Source organism: Choloepus didactylus, chromosome 3, assembly GCF_015220235.1.
Source record: "Choloepus didactylus isolate mChoDid1 chromosome 3, mChoDid1.pri, whole genome shotgun sequence".
Classification (NCBI taxonomy): Eukaryota; Metazoa; Chordata; class Mammalia; order Pilosa; family Megalonychidae; genus Choloepus; species Choloepus didactylus.
This window is the reverse complement of record NC_051309.1, coordinates 805,108-829,553: the sequence shown is the minus strand read 5'-3', so window position 1 is coordinate 829,553 and position 24,446 is coordinate 805,108. Positions and strand designations below refer to the sequence as shown.

The 24,446-nt window shown below is 53.1% G+C and overlaps 1 protein-coding gene across 3 annotated transcripts in view; it reads left to right on the top strand.

Moving 5' to 3' along the window:
* GAK (cyclin G associated kinase) overlaps positions 1–23,852 on the top strand; it is an 83,874-nt gene extending 60,022 nt beyond the window's left edge. For all 3 annotated transcript variants that reach the window (XM_037829177.1, XM_037829178.1, XM_037829179.1), the window contains 10 exons: positions 11,375–11,568; positions 12,904–13,056; positions 13,641–14,069; positions 14,695–14,832; positions 15,890–16,009; positions 17,669–17,788; positions 21,129–21,335; positions 21,878–22,026; positions 23,117–23,293; positions 23,364–23,852. In XM_037829177.1, coding sequence (XP_037685105.1) covers positions 11,375–11,568; positions 12,904–13,056; positions 13,641–14,069; positions 14,695–14,832; positions 15,890–16,009; positions 17,669–17,788; positions 21,129–21,335; positions 21,878–22,026; positions 23,117–23,293; positions 23,364–23,465 — 1,789 coding nt within the window. In that variant the 3' untranslated portion in view covers positions 23,466–23,852. The remainder of the gene's footprint in view (positions 1–11,374; positions 11,569–12,903; positions 13,057–13,640; positions 14,070–14,694; positions 14,833–15,889; positions 16,010–17,668; positions 17,789–21,128; positions 21,336–21,877; positions 22,027–23,116; positions 23,294–23,363) is intronic.
* The last annotated feature ends 594 nt before the right edge of the window (positions 23,853–24,446 follow it).

Genomic DNA, 24,446 nt, shown 5'->3' with positions numbered 1-24,446 from the left:
CAACAATATTTTTTATTTGACAGAACCGGAATGTGAAATCACCACATCCATATTGATGTTCATTTAACTCAGTGTCCAACAAAACAAAAAATCAGTAAAGATATTGAAGACTCCTGACAATACATTTAGCCAACTTGACCTGAGTTCTGAGTACTACAATGAACAACTGGAGAAATTGTGTTCTGTTTAAATATACACGAAACATTTACCAAAATAGTGCATATGTTGGGTAATAAGACAAGTCTCAAAACATCTCAAAAGGTGGAATTAAGATAGAAATCAATAATAGAAAAATGCCTAGAAAATCAGAATCAAGAGTACACTCCTGTATAATCCAGAAAAGAAATCACACATGAATTAAAATATTTTAAACTGAATGATAAAAAATTATGGGATGCATTTAAAGCAGTGTTTAGAATTAATTTTAGTTGCATATGTTTTTAAAAAAAAGTTGTAGATCTGTTTTTCCCTTCAATTTTTCAGTGTTTGGTTCACATATTTGGGGGGCTCTGTTAGGTGCATGGATGTTTATAGTTCTTATATCTGCTAATTGAATTGACCTTTTTATCAATGTAATGATGTGTTTTTTTTGCCTCTGGTAAGAATCTTTGCCTTAAAATCTACTTTGTCTGATATTAGTATAACCACCCCAGCTCTCTTTTTGTTACTGTTTGCAAGAAATATCTTTTTCCATCCTTTCATTTTCAACCTATTTGTGTTTTTGGGTCTAAAGCAAGCCTGGATCTTGTTGTTGTATCCATTCTGCCAATTTCTACCTTTTAATCAGTGAATTTAATCCATTTCTATTTAAAGTGTTGAGCGATAATGCAGGTCTTGCTGCTGCCATTTTTATATGTCTTATATCTTCTTTTGTTCCTCATTTCCTCCGATTTTGCCTTTTGTTTTTGGTTGATTTTTTTCTAGTGTGCCATTTTGATTCCCTCTTCATTTCCCTTTCTGTATATATTTTTCTTGGTGACTACCATGATGATTACAATTTCATCCTAAATCTATACCAATAAGTTGCCTTCTGTCCTCCATGGTTTCTGATGAGAAACTGGCTGTTAATCTTACTGAGGCTCATTTGTCCATGAGTCCCTTCTCTCTTTGCCTTTGCCTTTTGAGTTTTTCTCAGTGAATCTCTGAGTTTTTCCTATTTGAGTTTATTGAGCTTCACAGATATGTATATCTCTTTCATCACTTACGAAAGTTTTGGCTGTTATTTCTTCAAATAGTCTTTTTCCCCTTTATCTTTTTCTTTCTGTCATGTGTATTTTTGGACACTCAGTGGTTCCCACATATCCCTTAGTCTTGGGTTACATTTTTTCATTCATTTTTTCCTTCTGCTCCTTAGACCGGATAATATCAGTTACCCTTTGAGTTCACTGATTCTTTCTTTACCTGTTCTGTTCTTATCTGCTGTGGAACCCTTCTAGAGAATTTATTTCAGTTATTATACATTTCAACTCCAGAAGTTCTGTTTGGTTCCTTTTTAAAGTCTCTGTCTCTTTATTGAACCCCTCTTGTCTTCTCTCATTTTCCTGTTTTCCTTTAATTCTTTGTCCATGCTTTCTTTTAGCTCAGTGAATTTATTTAGGAAAGTTGACATCTTCATAAATGACTCCAGTGTCTGGGTTTTCTCAGGGATGTTTTCTGTCACTTTATTTTGTTCGTCTGAATAGGCCATTCTTTCCTCGGTATTCCTTGTGATTTCTGTTGACATTTGGACATTTGTATATTATAATGTGTTAATTGGCAGTTAGATTCTCCCCCTTCTCTGGGGTTTTCTGATTTCTGTTTGGAGGGTTGGCCCAGTTTAAAGGCTATAGGGTCTAGTCCTTGCTGTATATGGTCACTGAAATCGGTGTTCCTTTAGTTTGTTTTTTTGTTTTGACAGAAAATTCCTTGAATGTCAGCAGCTCTGAAAAACAAATTAAAACCAGAAAAGCTTCTCCCAGTCTTGACAGTTGCCTCTGTGTTGAGACTCTCCCTTCACACTTAGCCCAGCTTATCCTGGGCCTGCAGATCAGCCCAAGGTGCCACTGAAGCACTTCCAGATTTCCCCAGCCCCTCTCGCCAGGGTCTCCTTCCTGCTCCCAGCAGCCACAGGTGGCCACGTGTTCAGTTCAGCGCCACCCTGAGTGAGCTCGGGGAGATGACAGACTGATGCACTGGGCGGTGACATGCACTGAGCACGTATGTGCCTTAGGAGTGCTCTGCCCTCCAGCCAGCCCCAGGGCCCTGCTCTGTGCGGCAGACACCGCCCCCAGGCGCGGCCAGCAGGGGGTCCGAGGCCCACGCGGCTCTCCTGCGCTTGCAGCCTTTTTCTCGACTTCACCTTCGCTTGGGTGCTGTGTACCGGGAAAGTGGGTTCTGAGAGTTCCTGCTTGTTCGTCAGTGTTTGGCTAGCGTGTGTGGGGAGCGTCCTTCCCCGCCACCCTGCTGGTGTCACTCCTGATCTCTGTGCCGCACTGCCGTCTGCGTGCTGGTCACACCAGTTTAAAACCTTGTTGGCGTGCACTCTTTCTGCTGCTGTTCTCAGCCTAGCTAAGGGTGCATCGATTTTATTGATTTTCTCAAAGAGCCAACTTCTGGTTTTGTTAGTTCTCTAGTTTTTTTGTTCTCAAATTCATTTATTTCTGCTCTAATCTTTGTTATTTCTTTCCTTCTGTTTGCTTAGGGGTTAGTTTTCTGTTCTTTCTCTAGTTCCTCCAGGTGACCAGTTAATTCCTCAATTTTTTCTCTTTTTTCTGTTCTAATAGAGGCACTTAGGCAATAAATTTCTATCTCAGCACTGCCTTTGCTGCATCTCATGAATTTTGATATGTTGTGTTTTCATTTTCATTTGCCTCAAGATATTTACTAATTTCTCTTGTAATTTCTTCCTTTAACTGCTGGTTGTTTAAGTGTGTGTTGTTTACCCTCCATATATTTATGAATTTTCTGGCCTTCTGCCTGTTACTGATTTCCAACTTTATTCCGTCATGATCCGAGAAACTGTTTTGTATAATATCAATATTTTTAAATTTGCTGAGACTTGCTTTGTGGCCCAACACATAGTGTATCCTTGAGAATGTTCCCTGAGCATTTGAGAAAAATGTGTATACTGCTGCTGTGGGGTGTACTGTTCTATAGATGTCTGTCAAGTCCGGTTCATTTTTCGTACAACTCAACACCTCTGTTTCCTTGTTGATCTTCTGTCTAGATGTTCTGTCCATTGATGAGAGTGGTGTATTGAAGTCTCCAAGTATTATTGTAGAGGTATCTACTTCTCCCTTCAGTGTTGTCAGTGTTTGCTCGTGTATTTTGGGACACTCTGGCTCAGTGCATAAATATTTTTTATTATTATGTCTTCTTGATGAATTGTCCCTTTTATTAATATAGTGTCTTTCTTTGTCTCTTTTAATTATTTTACATTTGAAGTCTAATTTGTCTGATATTAATATAGCTTCCCCTGCTCGTTCCTGGTTGCTGTTTGCATGAAATGTCTTTTTCTAACCTTTTCACTTTCAACCTATTTTTTGTCCTTGTGTCTAAAGTGAGTTTCTTGTAGACAGCATATTGATGGGTCATGTGTTTTAATCCATTCTGCCAGTCTGTGTCTTTTTATTGGGGATTTTAATCCACTAACATTTAGTGTTATTACTGTGAGGGCAGTACTTCTACCATTTAGTCTTTTGGATTTTATATGTCATGACTTATTTTTTTCCCCACTCCTTTTACCCTTCCTGATAGTCTTCATTTATACACTCTTCTCCAAACCCATCTCTCCTGTCTTTTCCTATCTGCCTGTAGCCCTCCCTTTAGTATTTTTTATAGCACAGATCTCTTCTTCACAGATTCTCTCAGTATCTGTCTGTAAATATTTTAAACTCTCCCTTATTTTTTGAAGGACAGTTTTGCCAGATACAGAATTCTTGACTGGCAGTTTTTCTCTTTCAGTATCTTAAATATGTCATACCACGGCCTTCTCATCTCCATGATTTCTGTGGAGCAATCCGCACTTAGTCTTATTGAGCTTCCCTTGTATGTGATGGATCGCTTTTCTCTTGCTGCTTTCAGAATTCTCTCTTTGCCTTTGACATTGGACAATCTGATCAGTAAATGTCTTGGAGTATGTCTGTTGGGATCTATTCTATGCTGTGCTTCTTGAATCTGTAATTTTATGTCTTTCATACAAGTTGGGAGATTTTCAGTGATAATTTTTTCTATTATTCTTTCTGCCCCTTTTCCTTCTCTTCTCCTTCTGGGACACCCATATCACATATATTCTTGTGCTTCATTTTGTCATTCAGTTCCCTAAGACCCTGCTCATATTTTTTCATTCTTTTCCCTGTTCTTTTTGTGTGTAGAATTTCAGAGGTCCTGTCTTCTAGTTCACTGATCCTTTCTTCTGCCTTCTCAAATCTACCGTTATGCATCTCCATTGTGTTTTTCATCTCTTCTATTGTGCCTTTCATTCCCATAAGTTCTGCCAATTGTTTTTTCTAACTTCTGAGTTCTGCCTTATTTTCGCCCAGCGTCTTATTTACATCTTTCATCTCTTTTGCCACATTTTCCTTCACTCATTGATTTGATTTAGAAGATTTGTTTGAACACCTTTAATTATTGTTTCAACTCCTGTATCTCAGGTGAAATGTTAGTTTGTTCCTTTGGCTAGTCCATGTTTTTGTGTTTCCTAGTATGGCTCATTATTTTCAGCTGTCTAGGCATCTGTGTTTCTTGATTAGTTTATTCTGGAGCTCATTTTCACTCTTTTGCTTAGGGTTTTCTTGTTGGTTGGCTTTGCTCTCTATCCTTTGGCATTCAGATTAACTTATTCTGTACCTCTAACATAGCTTCTATTTTGTTGATCCAAATATTTCAGCTCTTGTTTTTCTCGTTCTTTCCCTGCTTCTGTGTAGCCTTTCCATGAGAGGGTCTCCTCAGATATGGTCAACCCCAGTCAGGTTTTCCCAGTCCAGAGAGGCCCAGGTCTCAGGAGAAGAGTATGAAGTTTCCCTGAGAATGAGACCCTCCTGTGAGGCCTCTAGACTCTGTGCTTCTCCTGTGCTGTCCGGCAGTGTGAGGAGATGAGGAGCCTTTTGTTCTCCTGGTGACCCTGACCCTGCCAGGGGCATGGCTGCCTGAAGCTGGTTTCTGTTTCCCAGCCCCTGGGGTCTGAGTTCTCTGAAGGATGGCCACCACCGGTGCTGGGCCCGCCCCCCTTTTCTTGGGGATGTTATGCCCTTCGGGGGATTGTCTCCCCTACGAGACCCTTTGCTTTGTCTCTCAGAGCTATCGTTGCTCCACCCTGGCGTGGGTCCAGCGGCCAGTTGCAAATATCTGAGGCTTTCTGTAAAGAGCTATTTATAATAGTTTTTAAAAATTGTGTACTCTTAAGAGTTTTGCTCTTAATGCATATGTAACACCTCCAACATTTCACTGACTAAATTGAGCAGAAAGCTGTTGATTTGGCAGATCGATGCAGAAAAGTTGGGGTGTGCATATTCTGGGGGCAGGAATTGCCTTGTGGGGGGTGGTTAGAACAGGGTAGCGTGAGAGGAGGAGGTTGGAAATCCAGTTGTCAGATAACCTGACTCGTTCATTTGCGAGCCGAGTGCCTCCTGGCCGAGCAGACTGCTGGTGTCCTGGGCCCCAGGCCCAGGTGCTCTTGTCCCTGCTCCCTGCCCACCCTGCATTGTTTGCTCACCATCCCCGGGGCAGGCTGGAGGCCCAGGCCCGGGCCCAGCCGCAGTCTCTGGGCCCAGTGGGGCCGGCCCGGAGGCCTCGGGATGACCGGCCACCAGCAGCCCAGCCCAGCGCGCTCCCTGCAGAGGTCGGGTGTGCCTGTTGGGCCCCTGCCCACCTCGCTCCCTCGTCCTCCCTCGGCTCTTCCCCAACCTTCTGCCTTCTCGCTGGTGAAGGAAATTGCTGTGGTCGTGGCTCCCAGGCTGTCCCTGCTGCCTGTGGAGCCTTTTCCTGTCCTTGTTGACCTCTCTGGACCCAGAATCCCTGCTGGTTTTTTAAACGGTATTTCCCGCCCAAGCACAGTCCTTTATTGGGGCGACATGACCTAGAAAGAAAGAACTTTGACTTGAAAGGAAGCTGGAGCCAGTCCCTGGGCCGAGGCGCTGTGTCTGGGGGGGCGGGAAGGCCACGCATGTCTGCAGCCCCCACCGGAGCCCCTCACCCGGAAAGCTGAGCAGTGTCCGCCTCCGTCTCCTCGGGGCACCGTCTCGTCTCGAAGCTGAGGTGGTTCGTGTTTCGTCGTCTTCCCTTCCATAGAGTAATGGTGTTTCTGGAGTTGTGGGAGGACTCGATCTGGAATCCTGAACACTTTGAAGGATTGCTCTCTCGTTAGTTCTGCTAAGTCCAGGGAAGTGAGGGCTAAAATCTGCCGTCACTCTGCTACCCAAACCATCCGCCCTCTCAGTCTGCCCCGCGGGCACCCTTCCTCTCAGCTTCAAGCGTCTTTGTTTTGGATGCTTATCACTCTGCGTGGGCAGTGGAAGGCTGGCCATCAGGCCGCGGGCGGACAGCCCCTGGTCTGCAGGCGTGGCGAGCTGCTGCCCCTCGGGGTTACTCCTGATGTCTGCAGCACAGCCCATGTCCACAGCCATCACCTTTGGGGGTTTCCTTTTTGATATTTTTTCACTATTATTATATTTTTACCCTGATGGCCCATCCCATAGGAGTGGGCCTGGTTTTTGTTGTGTTTTTTTCCCCTTCGTTAGAGAAGTTGTGGGTTTACAGAACAATCATGCGTGAAATACAGGATTCCCGTACACCACCCCATCCCCAACACCTGGCCTGGTGTGGAACGTTTGTCACAATTGGTGATGGCACATTTTGATAATTGTTCTATTAATTGTAGTCCCTGGTTTACCTCACAGTTCACTGTGTGCTATAGTCCGTGGATGGTTTTAATGTTTACTCTGGTACCCCATAGACAATCTAACATTTCCCCTTTTAGTCACACTGAGATATTTCCGTGCTGTTAACTGTCCACACTGTTGTGCCACCATCACACCATCCGTGACCAAGGAGGAGCCCTGAACACTTGAGCCTTAACGTCCCATTCCCATCCCCACACTGACCCCCAGTAGCCTATATTCTAGACTCTGACTTATGACTTTGCTTATTCTAATTATTTCAAATCAGTGGGATGGTACAGTATTTGTCCTTTTGTGTCTGGCTCATTTCATTCAACAGAATGTCCTCAAGGTTCATCCATGTTGTCACATGCTTCAGGACTTCATTCCTTCTTCCTGCTGAATAACAGCATTCCATCGTATGTGTATATACCACATTTTGTTTCTCCGTTCCTCAGTTGATGGACACTTGGGTTGTTTCCATCTTTTGGCGATTGTGAATAATGCCGCTGTGAACACTGGTGTGCAAGTATCTATTCAAGTTCCTGCCTTCAGTTCTGTGGAGTATATACCCAGAAGTGGGATTGCCGGGGTCATGTGTGGTTCTGTACTTAGCTTTCTGAGGCTCTGCCAGACTGTCTTCGATAGCAGCTGTACCATGTTGCATTCCCACCAGTGATGAATGAGTGTTCCTATATCTCCAACACATGTTATTTTCCATTTTTTTAACAGCAGCCATTCTAATGGGTGTGAAATGGTATCTCGTGGTTTTGATTTGCATTTCCTTGATGGCTAATGATGTTGAGCATCTTTTCATTTGCTTTCTGGCCATTTTTATATCTTCTTGGAGAGATGTTGAAGGATATATACACACACACACATATGTACGTACGTACTGGATATTAATCCTTTGTCAGATATGTGGTTTCCCAATATTTTCTCCCACTGTGTAGGCTGTCTTTTTACTTTAGTGATAAAGTCCTTTGAGGAACAAAAGTTTTTTATTTTGTTGAGGTCCTGTTTATCTATTTTTTCTTTTGTTGCTTGTACTTTTAGTGTAAAGTCTTAAACCATTGTGTGACACAAGGTCTGAAGATGGTGGATAGTTCTAGCTCTTACATTTAGGTCTTTGATCCATTTTGATTTTTATATATGGTGTGATGTAGGGGTCCTCCTTTTGTTTTTTTTTTTCTTGTTTGTTTGTTTGTTTGTTTTGCAAGCAGAGATCCAGTTTACCCGGCACCATTTGTTGAATAGATTGGTCTTTGCCACCTTGTCAAAAATCAGTTGGCCATAAATGTGAGTGTTGATTTCTGAGCTCTCATTCTGTTCCATGGGTTGGTATGTCTGTCCTTGTGCCAGTACCATGCTGATTTGATTACTGTGGCTCTGGAATAAGTTTTAAGATTGGGAAGTGTGAGTCCTCCAACTTCATTGTTTTTATCAAGATGACTTTAGCTATTCGAGACCCCTTACCTTTCCATGTAAATTTGATGATGGGTTTTCCATTTCTGCAAAGAAGGTTCTTGGAATTTTTATTGGGATTGCATTGAACCTGTAAATTGCTTTGGGTAGTTTTGACATCTTAATGATATTTAGTCTTCCTGTCCATGAACATGGTATGTCCTTCCATTTATTTAGGTCAACTTTTGTTTGTTTTAGGAATTTTTGGAGTTTTCTGTGTTCAAGTCCTTTGAATCTTTGGCTAGATTTATTCATAGATATTTGATTCTTTTATTTGCTATTGTGAGTGGAATTTTTTTCTTGAATTCTTGTTTCAATTGTTCATTGTTGTGTATAGAAACACTACTGATTTTTGCATGTTGATCTTGAAGCCTGCCAATTTGCTGCATTCATTTATTAGCTCTAGTAGCTTTGCTGTAGACTTTTCCAGATTTTCTACACAGGATCATGTCATCTGCAAACAATGAAACCTTTTCTTTTTCCTCTCCAGTTTGGATGCCTTTTATTTGTTTTTCTTGCCTGTTTACTCTGGCAAGAACTTCTAGTTGAATAACAGTGTGACAGTGGGCATCCTTGTCTTGTTCCTGATCTGAGAGGGAGAGCTTTCAGTCTTTCACTATCGAGGAGGATGTTAGCTGTGGGTTTTTCTCATATGACCTTTTATCATGTTAAGCATGTTTTCTGCTATTTGTAGTTTTCTAAGTTTTATTGAGGGGGTGCTGGATTTTCTCAAATGCTTTAGTTGTATCAGTTGAGATTATCATGGTTTTTTTTTTTTTTTTCCCTTCGTCATGTTAATGTGGTGTATTACATTAACTGATTTTCTTTTGTTGATCCAACCTTGCATACCAGGTATAAATCCCACTTGATCATAGTGTATGATTCTTTTAGTATGCTTTTGGATTCAGTTTGCTAGTATTTGGTGAGTATTTTTGCATCTCTTTTTATAAAGAAATATTGGTCTGTAGTTTTCTTTTCTTGTGGCATCTTTATCCAGCTTTGATATGAGGGTGATGTTGGCCTCATAGAATGATTTAGGAGTGTTCCGTCCTCTTCAGTTTTTTGGAAGAATTTGGGCAGAATTGAAGTTAAATCTCCTTGGAATGTTTGGTAGAATTCCCCTGGGAAGCCATCTGGTCCTTGGCTTTTCTTTGTTGGGAGGGTTTTCATGACTGATTCCATCTTTTAACTAGTAATTGGTTTATTGAGCTCTTCTGTTTCTTCTTGAGTCAGTGGAGGTAGTTTGTGTGTTTCTAAGAATTTGTCCATTCCATCTAGGTTATCGAATTTATTGACATACATTTGTGCATAGTACTTTTATAGTCCTTTCCATTTCAACAGAGTTGGTAGTAATGGCCCCCCTTTCATTTCTAATTTCTGTTATTTGTATCCTCTCCCTTTTTTTCTTTGTCCATTTTGTTGACCTTTTCAAAGAATCAGCTTTTCATTTTATTGATTCTGTCTGTTGGTTGGTTTTTGTTTTGTTTTGTTTTGTTTGTTTGTTTTTGTACTCAATTTCATTTATCTCCACTCCAATCTTTGTTATTTCCTTCCTTCTGCTTGTTTTGGGTTTAGTTTGCTCTTCTATTTCTAGTTCTTCCAGTTTTGAGATTAGGTCTCTGATTTGGAGTCTTCTTTTTTTAACTTAAGCATTTAGAGCTATACATTTCCCTCTCAGCACTGCCTTCGCTGCATAACATAAGTTTTGGTATGTTGCATTTTCATTTGCATTCCCCTCAAGGTATTTTCTAATTTTGCTTCTGATTTCATCTTTAACCTATTGGTTATTTAAGAGTATGTTGTGCAATTTCCACGTATTTGTGAATTTTCCCTTTCTCCCTCTGTTATTGATTTCTAGTTTTATTTCCTTGTAATTGGAGAATATACATTGTACAATTTTAATATTTTTGAATTTTGTCACCCAACATATAGTCTATCCTGGAGAGTGATCCATGTGCACTCGAGAAGAATGTGTGTTCTGTTTTTGTTGAGTGCAGTGTCCTATATATGTCTGTTAAGCCTAGTTGGGTTAGTTTATCATTCAAGTCCTGTATTTCCTTAATTGATCTTCTGACTAAATGTTCTATCCGTTATTGAGAGTGGTGTGTTCAAGTCTCTTACTATTAACGTAGAACTGTCAGTTGCTCACTTCAGATTTGTCCATTTTTGCTTCATATATTTTGGGGCTCTGATGTTAGGTGCATATGTATTTATAATTGTTATATCATCCTGTTGAATTGTTTCCTTTATCAGTATATAATGACCATCTTTAAGTATTATACCATTTTGTCCCTCGCTTCTGGTAAAGCCTACTTTTATATTTATTTGTTTTCTTATGTTATACTATATTGAATACCTTTTCATTTCTATCTGGATATATTTTTCATCTGTTTACCCTGTGGTTACCATAGGATTGTAATTTAACATCCTAAATAGATAACAATTATATTTGGTTTGATACCAACTTAACTTCAGTAGCCTGCACGTGTACTTTTCCTGTACCCTCTTTCCCCCACCATTTTTTTTCTTACTACTACTTATATCTTTGTATTCCTCAAAACTAGATTTATTATTATTTTTATACATTTGCATTTTAGCACCTGTAGGAAGTAAGAAGTGGAGTTACATACCAAACAATACACTACAATAATACTGGCATTTGTAATTACCTAAATGGTCACTTTTACTGCCGGTCTTTAATTCTTTATGCCGCAGTGACCCCCTGTCCAGGGTCCTTTCCTTTCAGTCTGAAGAGCTCCCTTCAGCACTGCTCGCAGGACAGGCCTAGTGGTGACGAGCTCCCTCAGCTTTTGTGTATCTGGGAATTTCTTAATCTCTCCCTCATTTTTGAGTCTTGCGAGATCTAAAGTTCTTGGCTGGCAGTTGCTTTCCCTTGGTGGGCCCGTGTCCTGGGCGGCCCACAGGCCCACGTGGGTCGCTCTGTCAGTGAGGCCGTGTGCGTGGTGCCAGCTGCACAGAGCTCTGCTGGCCTCGCCCCCAGCCCCCCTTTCCGTGAGCCCTGCAGGGGCCTTCGCAGATGGCCGTGTGACCCGCAGGTATGACCTGGACGCCTGTGACATCCAGGAGAAGTACCCCGACTTATTCCAAGTGAGCCTCGAGGTGGACGTGGAGCCGCGGGACAGGCCGAGCCACGAGGCCCCGCCGTGGGACAGCCTGAGCCTGAAGGGGCTGAACCCCAAGATCCTGTTTTCCAGCCGGGAGGAGCAGCTAGACATTCTGTCCAAGTTTGGTAAGACACAGTCAGACAACGAGTCCCTTGTCAGCCTGGCACTCCACGGGTGTCCCCTTCGACGTCTGTCTCGGGGGGCCGTGTTCCCACCCCCTCCCTGCGCACCCCACCCTGTTCCCTGGCTGTGTCCAGGGGCTCCTGACCCCAGCCTGGGGCAAAGGGCTGGCATTGGGGAGGCCTCACGCTCCCTTTCCGCAGGCCCACTGCACCCCACTCTGCTGTGGACAGCGGGTGCGTGTGGCGGAGCAGGGATGCTCCAGGGGTTCCCTCCAGAAATTCAGTAAGAAACCGGCTTGAAGACCCAGGGACACGGCGGCCTGCAGTGCTGGCATTTCCCAGGCGTGCCCCAGTTTACTCACGTCCCAGCATCATGTGCACGTGCCGTGCGTGCGTGTGCCTGTGTGGGTGTGCTGTGTGCGCGTGCGCATGTGTGAGTATGCTGTGCGTGCATGTGCCTGTGTGGGTGTGCTGTGTGTGCGTGCGCATGTGTGGGTATGCTGTGCATGCGTGTGCCTGTGTGGGTGTGCTGTGTGTGGGTGTGCTGTGTGTGCATGTGTTGACGTGCTGTGCATGTGTGTGCATGTGTCGGCGTCCTGTGCGTGTGTGTGCATGTGTGGGTGTGCTGTGTGTGCGTTTGCGTGTGTAGGCGTGCATGTGCCTTTGTGGGTGTGCTGTGTGCGCGTGCGCATGTGTGAGCATGCTGTGTGTGGGTGTGCTTGCGTGCGTGTGCATGTGTTGGTGTGCTGTGTGTGCGTGTGCATATGTTGGCATCCTGTGCGTGCATGTGCATCTGTGGGCGTGCTGTGTGTGCGTGTGTGCACGTGTGGGTGTGCTGTGTGTGCACACATGTGGGTTGCTGTGCGTGCGTGTGCATGTGTGCACGTGTGGGTGTGCTGTATGCGCACATGTGTGGGTGTGCTGTGCACATGTGGTGCTGTGTGGGTGTGGGTGTGCTGTGTGGGCGTGCTGTGCACATGTGTGCGCACATGTGGGTGTGCTGGGCGTGTTGTGTGTGCATGTGTGGGTGTGCTGTGTGTGCGTGTGCACGTGTCGGCGTGCTTGCACATGTTGCGTGCGTGTGCACGTGTGGGTTGCTGTGTGCACGCACATGTGTGGGTGTGCTGTGCACGTGGGCGTGCTGTGTGGGTGTGTGCACGTGTGCACATACGTGTGAGTGTCCCGCGTCCTGCTCATCAGTGCCAGGCCCTGGCTGGGGTGAGACGCCTGCAACAGGCGGAGAGGGGTTGAAGGCTCGCCCAGCACGGCTTGTCTGGGGCTCCAGGGCCTGGGCAGGTGTCCTCGGGCCGGGCCCCGTGACGCTTGCCCTCGTGGCAGGTAAGCCCGAGCTCCCCCGGCAGCCCGGCTCGATGGCGCTGCACGACGCCGAGGCAGCCGCACACTCCCCCAGGGCTGAGCCCTCCGAGTTGGACTCGCCCCAGAGCAGCAGCACAGACTCCAACCACTTCCTGCCCTCGCTGGACACGCACGGTAGGCCTGGGGCCCCCTGCAGAGGGACGGGGGTGCAGGGCAGCCCCAGGGGGCCACCCGCGGACGCTCATGCACCCTCGCTCAACCCCTCGGGCCCAGGTCTGCATCCTTGTTGGGCCTTCACCCAAAAATGTGAGCTCCGCGGACCCCACCTCTGTGCCCCGAGCTGCCCACCACTCGCACCACCCGGTGGCCACGCGGGCTGTGGGCGGCCGCTGCACAGACCTTGAGGCGCAGGGGCTGGAAGCCCAAGGGGCCGCCCCAGGATGCGCCTTGTCCACATTGGGGCCCTCAGAACTCCCCTTGTCTGTCTTCCACGCCTCGGGGGAGCAGCCCACTGTGTTCCGGCATGTTCCTTAGGGCCCTCCCACCTGTCCCTGTGCCATCCTGAGCAGCTGGCCTGGGTGCCCCTGCGCTGTGGGCACCCGCTGCAGCTCGTCTGGCCGGGAGCCCTTTCAGGCAGGGCCAGGGTCCGCCGAGTCAGGGTCCGCCTTGCTGTAGCGGTGCTGCGGCTCCTGGAGTCAGCGTCCCCAAGGCACCGCGCGTGCGGACTTGTCTCTTTCTGGTTTGCATTTTTTTCACAGAAGAGAAAGAATCAGAAACTGACAGAGAAAACAGCTTCCTCAGGGAAAGCGAGCCCGTCCTACATGAAGACGCAGATGGAAGCGAGCCGTCCGACGAGGACGCCGGGGCCTTCCCCAGGGAGCCCCCGGCTGATGGGGATGAGCCGGGGTGCACCTCCAGCCTGGGCCCCGACCCAGGGCTGCCGACCCCACGGCCCGAGCCCCCACCGGATGACAATGTCGATCTCCTGGGGCTGCACTCGGAGGTGGGGCCGGGCACGGCACCCCCAGTGCCGGCCTCTGGGGCCTCCAGCAACACTGACCTGCTCAGCCGCCTGCTCGTACCCCCCACGGCCACCCCCGAGGGGCCCACGGGCAACCTGCTGGGCGGAGACCCCGACCTGTTCTTCACCAGCCCAGCCCCACCCCTGGGGGCGCCCCCTCCCACCGGTACGTCCCTTGGGGCTCAGCTGTGCACACCCTGCCTGGAGCCCCTGCTTGCCAGAGCCTCGGCCTCTGCGCAGTCCTGTCTGTCCAGCCCTTGGCCACTGCTCGTGCATTTGTCTGTCCCTTGAAATGAGCATGAGCTTGTCCTCTGTTGGCCTCGCAATGAGCCCATCCAGTGGCTGCGTGCAGATGCCAAGAGGGACGTGTTTGTGTGACCACGGCTCGGACCTCACACTGTTGGCAGGACTGGAGGGTCAGCCCTCGACTCGGAGCCTCCCCCAGAGCCGCTTGGCACTGTCACACCTGTCCCGTCCTCCCGTTCCCGTCCCCCGAGGCCGTGGGCCCATTGGTCTCATGGGCATTGCGGTCTCCATGGGACAGCGTCCGTCCGTCTGTCCTTCCTGGGGTATCAGAAGTCTGGGGGGGCGTTGAGGGGGAATTTGGGTGGCTGAAGGCAGCGGCTGTGCTGCGGCGAGTGCCCGGCTGGTGCTGACGCGCTCCTCCTCGGGGCCCGAGTGCGCCAGGTTGGGGGCCTCCGCGCGAGTCCTCTGAGCGTTGGCTGTGTGCCAGGGGCGCGTGTGGCTTCCTCGCCACGTTCCTGACTCCTGCGCGCTCTGGTTCTCTTCAGCCGACCCGTTTGACCCCTTCCCGATGGCGTCTGATGCCGGCCCCCTCGGCGAGCTTCTGCACCCCGACGCCCTGGCCGCCTTCCCCACCACCCACAGCGCTCCCCCGCCGTCCTGCAGTGCCGACTTCCTGCACCTGGGTGAGTGGCCGCCCGTGTCCCGCAGAGCCCAGCCCTGGCCAGGCTCTCCCCACCCGCCCTCCAGGTCGTCCCTGGGCAGCCCCAACTCCCCCGGCCACGCCTGTGCTTCCCCTGAGCCCCCGACGTGCGTGTCCAGCGGGTGTGTTGCATGTACACTGGGGTGCAAGCCCCAGCCCGTGGCTGTGGGCACGGAGCTTGTGAGCAGTGGGGTGAGAGGACGGGAGCAGGGGTTCTGGGAGCCCAGTGCTGGAAAGAAGGCCCAGCAGGAGGGCGCGGGAGGTGGGCATGCGCCCAGGGGGCTGCCACGGGCAGGGAGGGCTCAGGCAGCTGGGGCAGCCCGGGAGGGAGATAGGCCCGAGCAGGGACGGGGAGCGGGCAGGGGCTTGCGGGGTGGAGCAGGCGGGTCTGGCTTATGTTGGGGGAAGATCACCGAGACCTTGTGGGGCCCAGGGCACTTAGGGCGCAGGGCTGTAGCCAGGGGCCTGGGGAGCAGGCCGTCTGTCCTCTGGGGAGGTGGCCATCCTCAAGCACCGTGCTCTGGAGGGTCCAGAGAGGACAGGCAGGGCAGGGGTCGCCCCTGAGGAGCCCGGGACCCTTAGCTGCAGATACGAGTTGTTCTCCCAGCAGTGACCGGGCCACAGCTCATGGCACAGGCAGGGCCCTCAGGCCTTGGGAGCAGCGCCTGCCACTCGCCCCCTCCCCAGTCCCCTCTCTTGTCCCCCCACCTGCCTCGTCCCCCACCTGCCTCTCAGGCAGGTCTCAGTGCAGCTTCTGACGATGCTGGGGCCTGGGTCAGCCTGTGTGTGTGGCCCTGCATGAGGGCGCCCCCTAGGAACCCTCCAGGCCCACTGTGGTGTTGCATCCTCCCACATCCCCACCTGGCCTGGACCCTGCTGCCCGCAAGGGAGGCTGTTGGATCTGGTGCCCCCAGGGAGGGTCTTGCAGCTGTCCTGCCAGGACTGGCCTTTGGGCCGATGAATGGCGGCCCCGCTCCTACGAGGCCCGAGGTGGGAGGTCGGAGGTGGGGACCCCCAGCTGCTCTCTTCTCTCTCCGCAGGGGACCTCCCGGCAGAGCCTGGCAAGGTGGCGGCCTCAGCCAGCCACCCAGACCTCCTTGGGGGGTGGGACACCTGGGCCGAGCCCCCAGCGCCCATGCCGGCCCCCAGGCCTGCAGAAGGTACGGCCGCACCCAGGTTCCCTGCTCAGCGGCGTGGGCCTGAACGTCACGAGTTCCTTCTCCCATTTCCCAAACAACACACTCACCTCCCACGCACCCCAGAAGGGAGCTGGCACGCGGAAGGTGCTCAGGGTGCCATCACTTCCCTGCCACCCTGTGCACCCTCACTGTCCCCGATGTCCCCTCAGAGTCCCCTCGCCGTCCCCAGTGTCCCCTCAGAGTCCCTTCGCCGTCCCCAGTGTCCCTTCAGTGTCCCCTTGCCATCCCCAGTGTCCCCCCAGAGTCCCCTCGCCGTCCCCAGTGTCCCCCCAGAGTTCCCTCGCTGTCCCCAGTGTCCCCGAGTCCCCTCGCCGTCCCCAGTGTCCCCTCACTGTCTCCAGTTTCCCCTCACTGTCCTCTTGCTGTCCCGTGTCTCCTCACTCTCCCCAGTGTCCCCTCAGTGTCCCCTCGCCGTCCCCAGTGTCCCCTCAGTGTCCCCTCGCCGTCCCATGTCCCCCCAGAGTCCCCTCGCCGTCCCCAGTGTCCCCCCAGAGTCCCCTCGCCATCCCCAGTGTCCTCCCAGAGTCCCCTCGCCGTCCCCAGTGCCCCCCAGAGTCCCCTCGCCGTCCCCAGTGTCACCCCAGAGTCCCCTCGCCGTCCCCAGTGTCCCCTTAGAGTCCTATCTCTGTCCCGTGTCCCCTCAGTGTGCCCTCGCTGTCCCCAGTGTCCCCTCAGTGCCCCCTCACAGTCCCCTCGCTGGCTCACAGGTGCGACTCGTCTGTCCTGCAGGCTGCACCTGTGCCACCACACGTCTCCTCAGACCACTGTGCCCCCAGCACACTGAGCGCGTCCCTCTGTCCTGTAGGCGTCCATGTGTCCAGCTGTGGGGTGAGGGTGCAGCTGGGGTCACAGTTCACACCCGTCCACCGTGTGGTTCTGTCCTGTTGGGCAGCTCCTGGCGTGTCTTTGTTCACAAGGCCGTGCCCTGAGTGTGTCCACCCAGGAGCAGCTCCTGTCCCGAGAGTACGAAAGTTGCACAAACAACCCCCAGACTCATCTCGATCTGCATGTGTTCCTCACCAGTGGGGCTGACGTGTTTTGTGTGGTTTTGATTATTTGTTTTCCTTTTCAGAACTGTTTCATGTTCCTTGCTCATTTTTTAAAATAGGGGTTTCCCCTTTTTCCCTGGGTTTAGAAGAGCTCCTTATGCACAGAGAAGCGGCCATTGTTAATGGCTGCTTGATATTTGGTGATACAGTAGCCTGCTGGATTATTGCACTCTGTTTCACACTTGGAATATTCTCAACTTTTCCGGAATTTAGGTGGACACCAGGAAGTAGAATCCTAAAATCAGAAAGAACTAAGTGAACATTAGTTGGTTCTTGGTACAAATTGCTAAATTATTTTCCAAAAGGATTTTGTTACCTGAGCTGGACAGGAGTGTAGGGCAGCTGTTACATCACAGGGCGTCTTAGAAGAGAGCGAAGCAAAACTGGCTAACTCTTGTGTCCTCTCTCGCTTTGAAATTACTATTGCAACCAGAATTCAAGGAACAAGGTGCATCTTTCCCGAGGCTCTGTAAGTGCCGACGCTGAGCACACAGTGACAGCGTTGAGGGTGGGAGAAGGGTCCGGAAGGCACAGCGAGGGCACCTCGTTCTCACGCTTCTGTCCTCCACAGGTCCCCTCCGTCCTTCGGGGGGGCAGCCGGCAGCCCCTCCCGGCCCCTCCTGCAGCCAGGCCAAGGCTCAGAGCCTGGACCCGTTTGCTGACCTCGGCGACCTTGGTTCAGGCCTCCCAGGTGAGGAGAACGTGCCGGGGGGTGTGCAGAGGCCGTGGAGTGAGGGGCAGGGATGGCAGCAGCACACACACTCTGCAGGGCCTGGGCCACGTATGCTGCCCACTGGGGTGCAGCTCTGGGGGGGTGGGCTGGGTGGGGTCGGGGCCCCCACCCTGGGGGCCGTGTGGTGGCTCAGACCATGTCCCTGCAGGCTGGGCAGGTGCAGGAGAAAGTGGAGAGGGTCCCAGGGCTGGCCACCCCCACCCCGGCAGCCGCTGCATCCGTTTCTCTGACTGTCCTGGAAGGTGATGGGCCTCGAGTCCGCCAGTTCCCGCCTTCTGGTCAGGACTGGGCAGCATCTGCCATCTGCTCAGCGAGGCAAAAGTCGTGAACAAATATCAGCAAATAGAATTTGCCAACATATTAGAATTATGCATCACAACCAAGTGGGATTTCCTCAGGAACGCGAGGCTGGCTCGGTGTCTGCAGATCAGTGGACGTGACCTGCTGTGTTAGCACACTGACCACCTAAAGGAGGAGGACGAGCGATCGTGTCGGCTCGTGTCGGCCCAGCAGGGGGAGTACCCGACAGCACCCGGCACCCAGTCCCAGGCAGGGCGCGTCCTCCACGGGGTCACGAGCACCGGCCCTAGCAAAGGACCCCAAACTGGGCTTCACAACAACAGAATCTCAGGTCTCACAGTTCTGGAGACCCGAAGTCCCAGTGTTGGCGGCTGCACCCCTCCCAACCTCTGGGGAGGCCCCTCCTGGCTTCGGCCCACTTCAGGGGTTCCCCACAGCCCTTGCTGTCCCTTGGCTTACAGCCGCCACACTTCAGTTCAACCTGTGTCACCACAGGGCCATCTTCCCGCCGTCTGTCTGTATCTGTGTCCTCATTTCCCCTTTTTTAAGAACACTAGTCATATTGCTTTAGAGCCCTTCCCCCCCAAATCTAGGTTGACTTATATGAACTAAGCATGTCGTGAAACCCCCGTTCCAGTTTTCTAGTGCTGCCGTTTTTCAAAACACCAGAAATGGATTGGCTTTTATGAAGGGGGTTTATTTGGTTACACAGTTACAGTCTTAAGGCCATAAAATCTCCTTCAGCAAAGGGTACCTTCACTGGAGAAAGGCCATTGGCATCAGAAAACCTCTGTCAGCTGGGAAGGCACATGGCTGGCATCTGCTTGCTCCCAGGTTGCGTTTCAAAGTGGCGTTCTCCAAAATGTCAGCGTCAGCTTCCAACGGCCGTCTTCGAGGTGTTTGTCTTAGCTACAGCTTCCTGCGCCTTCCGTCTGCGAACTCTTTATAGGACTCCAGTGATTTAATGAAGACCTCCATGGAAATTATCCAAAGGTCTCACCCAATTGATTGAGGCACATCTCCATGGAAACAAAGATTCCAACCTAATCATCACTAGTAAGTGCCCCCACAAGATTGCATCAAAGATAATGGCGTTTTGGGGGACATGATACATCCAAACTGGCACACCCCCTATTTCCAGATCACAGGCCACACTCACAGGAACAGGGTTGGGACTTGGAGTACAGCTTTTGGGGGACACGGGTCAGCTGTACCCAGCAGGTGCCGCTGCCACAGCCTCCCGGCACGGAGCAAGGCCAGGTGTCCCTCCTGCCGGGCTCTTGGGAGTCCTCGCCTGCACGTAAGGCAAGAGCGGGAAGCAAAATCTGACCTGGAAAGAATAAATTTGTTCCTGTTTGCAGATGACATGACTGCCAATGTAGGAAATCTCAAGAAATCCACAAAAACCTTCCAGAACTAATGAGGTTGTGGGATACAAGATCAACACACAAAAATAATTTGTTTCTATGTGCTTAGCAGCGTACCCAGTGAAACTCGGATGGCAGGCTGCCACGTGCAGCCTCAGAAAACAAGAGGCAGACATCTGACAGCCCATACGGGATTCTTACAGGGAACACCCAACTATGGGGGGAGGCGGAGGGGCCACGGCTCAGCGCCCGCCTCCCCGGGAGCCAGCAGCTGGAGGGATTTTGTGGTGGAGGAAGAGCACAAGGGGCCTGAGTCCCTGCACCTAGCTGCAGTTTTTGCTCTATGGCCACCGAGTCGGAGGCGGTGGTGTTGGCTGAGGGTGGCAGGACGGGGATGGACACGCGGGCGACCGGCTGCTGTGGCCAGGGGCTGATGCAGTCGGACGTCCGCAGGCCGAAGGGAACCTTGGCCTCAGCCTCCCTCATGCAGCTGCTAGCCCGGAGCGACTCCAGGTGCAGAGGAAGACGCAAAGCTGTGAAGCCCCTGGGAGAAACAGAGGCAGACGCTTTCGGTCACAGCATGTACACCATGATCCAGAAAGAGAAAATGAGGAATTCAACTCTTGAGAATTAAACTTCTGCTCCGTGACTGCAGCGAGGATGAAAGGCAAGCTACAGACTGGGGAAGATACTTGGAAACCAGGCGTCCGACAGAGGCCCGCACCTCGGCTGTGCAGAGGAGAAACAAGCGCTCAGGACTGCAGGCAGTGTGGGGGCCGTGGCCAGGGTGGCCGGATGTTTGTGAGCACTGCAGACGCGCCCCCGCGTTAGCCTTAGGGAAATGTGAAGCTCGCTGAGAGCCACCGTGGGGATGCGGACGGGAACCGGGAGAAGCAGATCCCTCATGAGAGTTTCACAGCTTCTTAAAACCCCACCACTCAGCTCCCGTTGGGCAGCAAGCGCGAGCGTGGACGTTCTCGGCAGGCTTGTGGCAGCCAGAAGCCGGAGGCAGCCCAGGTGTCCTTCGGGGTGAGCAGTGGCACAGAGCACCGTGGGTCCGTCCAACGGGCACCTCCACAGCGGAGGAACGAGCTGGGGCTTCCTGGAAGCTCAAGCACGTTCCTCTGAGTGAAGGCAGCAAAGTGCACGGTTCTGTTTTTAAAACACTCAAAATGATGAAGTTACAGAGACAAACAAATTCGTGTTTCCAGGGCCAGAGTTGGCAGCAGGGGTGGAGCAGGAGGTGGGGGGGCAGGCGTCGGGATCCGTCGCTGCGAGTGGTGAAACTGCACATACCCGCACACGCACACAGGAGGCCTGAGTCCACTCTGTGGACGGGGCCAGCTCGTTGGCTGCCTTGACACTGGACCGTGGGGAGTAATGGGGGGTCACCTTGACTGCAGGACTGGGGTGGGGTCACCTTGGCGGCCGCCTGGCCTGGAGTTGCCTGGCCTTGGGGTGTCCTCGGTGGCCACAGCCTGGCCTGTGCGGTTGGGCCGAGTGGTGTCCCCCACAGCCTTGAGCATGTGTTCTGTCCTGAGACGGTGCATCTCCAGCATGTGCACCCTACTTTTGTGGCCGGGCAGCCTGTGGGGTTGTCCTGCGGACCCACACGTGCACTCTCCCCCCAGGCTCGGCTGGCGGACCCCTCCCTGGTGGCTTCACCCCCAAGACAGGCAGTGGCCCCTGGCAGACGAGTCGGCCCCCGGGCACCCCACGGACCCCCCAGGCCAAGCCGCCCCCTGCCAAGGCCTGTCCTCAGCCAAGGCCGAACTACACCCCGAACTTCAGCGTGATTGGGGGGCGAGAGGAGCGGGGTGTGCGCACGCCCACCTTCGGTAAGGTCCTCTCCCCCTGGGTGGCCTTTGCAGTGCTTGCAGGGAGAGGTTAAAGGTGAGACGGGGCTCACTTCCTCCAGCGCCTAGTCTAGTCCCCGAAAGATGAGCCATCTTTGAGCTGCAAGGGAAGAGTCTCCCGTCCCTGTCCCGGTCAGTCCCGTCAGCCTGGGGAGACCCCAGCCCCTGTGTGTCCTTTGCACATCTCCACCTGAACCGCCTCGGCCTCTGCTGGTGCCTCAGGGCCCTGAAGGGAAAGGCCTGGGGCCCTAAAAATAAGCCCAATCAGACGGTTCCCCTTTTTCAGTCTCCCTTGAACACCAGAGGATGAGCTAGGACAGGAGCTGGAGGGGTGGCTGGGGTGAGCCAGGGCCCATCTTCCCCCCCGCCCCGGGAAGGGGGCTTCTCCCCGCTTTTGGGAGCCCCCCATCCTCCTCTTTCTTGGCCACAGAGAGGGTGCAGTGGGTTCTCCTGGGCGTGAGAACGCGATTACAGCCGATCAGATGGGACCTGTGGGGTCTCATAAACGATTTTCCCTCTTTTAGCTCAAAAGCCAAAAGTTTCAGAAAACGACTTTGAAGATCTCTTGCCCAATCAAGGTTTTTCCTCTAAATCTGACAAAAAAGGACCAAAGACGATCGCCGAGATGAGGAAGCAGGACTTGGCCAAAGAGACGGATCCCCTCAAGCTCAAGGTCCCGCTGCTTCTCCCCTTTGCTCTCTCCCCACCTGACAGCCCCCGCCCAGCAGTGGGGGCCAGTGGGGGCGGGGACCCTGCTGGGGTGGGGTGTTGGGGGGGGGGCTCGGCTCCTGCTGGGGGGGCGGTGGGCGTGGGGCTGGGTTCCTACTGGGGGTGGGTGATGGGGGCGGGGCTCGGCTCCTGCTGGGGGGGGGTGATGGGGGCGGGGCTCGGCTCCTGCTGGGGGGGGCGGTGGGGGCGGGGCTCGGCTCCTGCTGGGGGGGCGGTGGGGGCGGGGCTCGGCTCCTGCTGGGGGGGGTGATGGGGCGGGGCTCGGCTCCTGCTGGGGGGTGATGGGGGCGGGGCTCGGCTCCTGCTGGGGGTGCTCACAGGTCTGCTGAGCACAGGTGGGGTCTCCCGAGCCCCTGCGTCCTGCCCGCGTTCAGTGGCCGGTGGGCTGGACAGGTCGGGGGGTGTCATGACCGCACTCCTGTGTGTGGTGGGTGTGGCCCTGGAGGGTCAGCTCAGGGCTCCAGGGCCTTGGGCCGGGCCAGGCCCTCAGTGGTAGACCCGCCTGGTGCCTGAGGCCCCTCGGGGTCACCTGGAGGCTGGGGTGGTGATGAAGGGGGCGGTGCCCGGGGCCAGAGAGCCCCGCTTCTGCCCTGCCCTCCCCACCCACCCCTTCACTGCTGTCCTTCCCAGGGTGCCAGGGTGTTTGGTCTCATGCAGGGGTTCTGGTGCCCTGGAGCAGGCGGTGGGCCCAGAGCCTGCAGAGAGCACCCTGGAACTGAAACCTCAGGGCTCTCAGAGGGGTCACCAGGGACACGAGTGGGTGTGAGGACACCCCCAGGGTGTGACGGGCGGGTGGTGGTGCAGAGAGGGGCGGGGGATGCACAGTATCCAGAATCACTGGACACCCCGCACAGGCCTGGGGAAGAGCAATCACCTCCCCGGGGGCGGGGCGGGCACGTGTGTGGACGTGGTGCCCCCTGAGGGCCTGAGTGGACGCGGCAGCCTGTCCCGGCTTCAGGGGCGCGTGTGCCGACAGGCTTGGTGGGCTGCAGGCGCGGTGTGGGCGTCCCCTGACCCGTCCCCTGGGCCCCCAGCTCCTCGAGTGGGTTGATGGCAAGGAGCGGAACATTCGAGCGCTGCTCTCCACGCTGCACACGGTGCTGTGGGACGGTGAGACCCGCTGGGTGCCCGTGGGCATGGCCGACCTGGTCACGCCCGGCCAGGTGAAGAAGCAGTACCGCCGGGCCGTGCTGGTGGTGCACCCGGACAAGGTGAGGGGCTGCCCGGCTCCGTGGGGCCTCAGGGCCTGCCCGGCCCGGCGCTCACGCCCTCATCCTGCAGGCCACGGGGCAGCCCTACGAGCAGCACGCCAAGATGGTCTTCATGGAGCTGAGCGACGCCTGGGCAGAGTTCGAGAGCCAGGGCTCCCGGCCGCTCTTCTGAGGGGGGACCACGCCCCTCGCTCAGCCATGGAGCCACGGAGCACGGGGTCGGGGCCACGGAGAGCCGGGTCGAGCCATGGGGCGCCCCACCCCGCCCGCCTCTGCCCTGATGGTGGAACGCCCTTCCCTGCCACGAGAAGAGAAGCCATTCCAAAGCCACTGGTTTTTGTTGATGTTTTGTGTTTCTTTTTCTTGTCCTGGAGGAGTGTTGATTCTCGCTCCCTGCGATTCTCACGGTTGGTGATTTGTCTGTGTAGTGACTGCCCCTCAGGATTGCATCTGCTAAGCGCACTCGCTTCCCCACCCCCCGAGGTGTACATTTACATCTTATTTCACGTAATCAGTCTTATGATGGTTCTGTACATAATTAAACTATTTTCTGATGACAGTGCTTGGTGGCGGCTCTGTCCTTCCTACCCTCGGCCGTGACCTTGTCCGTGACGAGCTGCCCTCCGTGACACCTCTTGGCAGGGGCCTGGCCAGCCTCACCTCTGGGGGGCAGGGCTGGCGTAGAGCCCCATGGGCACCCCCTGACCAATCTTTGCTCATCTGGGGTTGGGTCTGGACACCAGTGGGGAGGGGGCTGGGCAATTCCAACTAACCCCAGGGAGCTCTCTGGGGCCAGTCCCAGGGCTGCCCCCGATGCCCCCAGGAGCACCTGGAGCAGTGGGGACAACCCGGGGTGCAGCCAGCCGGGGGCCCCTGCTGTGGGCGCCGAGGCAGGTCTCGGCAGCAGCAAGGCCAGAGGGCTGTGTGGGGCCGGCGGTCGGGGCAAGCCCGAGGCAGGGTCCTGGGCCCGTCCTCGTGTCGGCCCGGAGCACAGCTGTGTCCCCCGCGTGTGGCTGGGGCAGCTGGCCGTGCTACAGACACCAGGTATGGTGGAGGGCACCAGGCGTCCCAGGCACCTCACAGCTGCGTGGCGCTGACCTGTCGGCTCCTCACTGCTGGGAGAGAGGGGACATCCTGGCGCCCAAGCCCACCG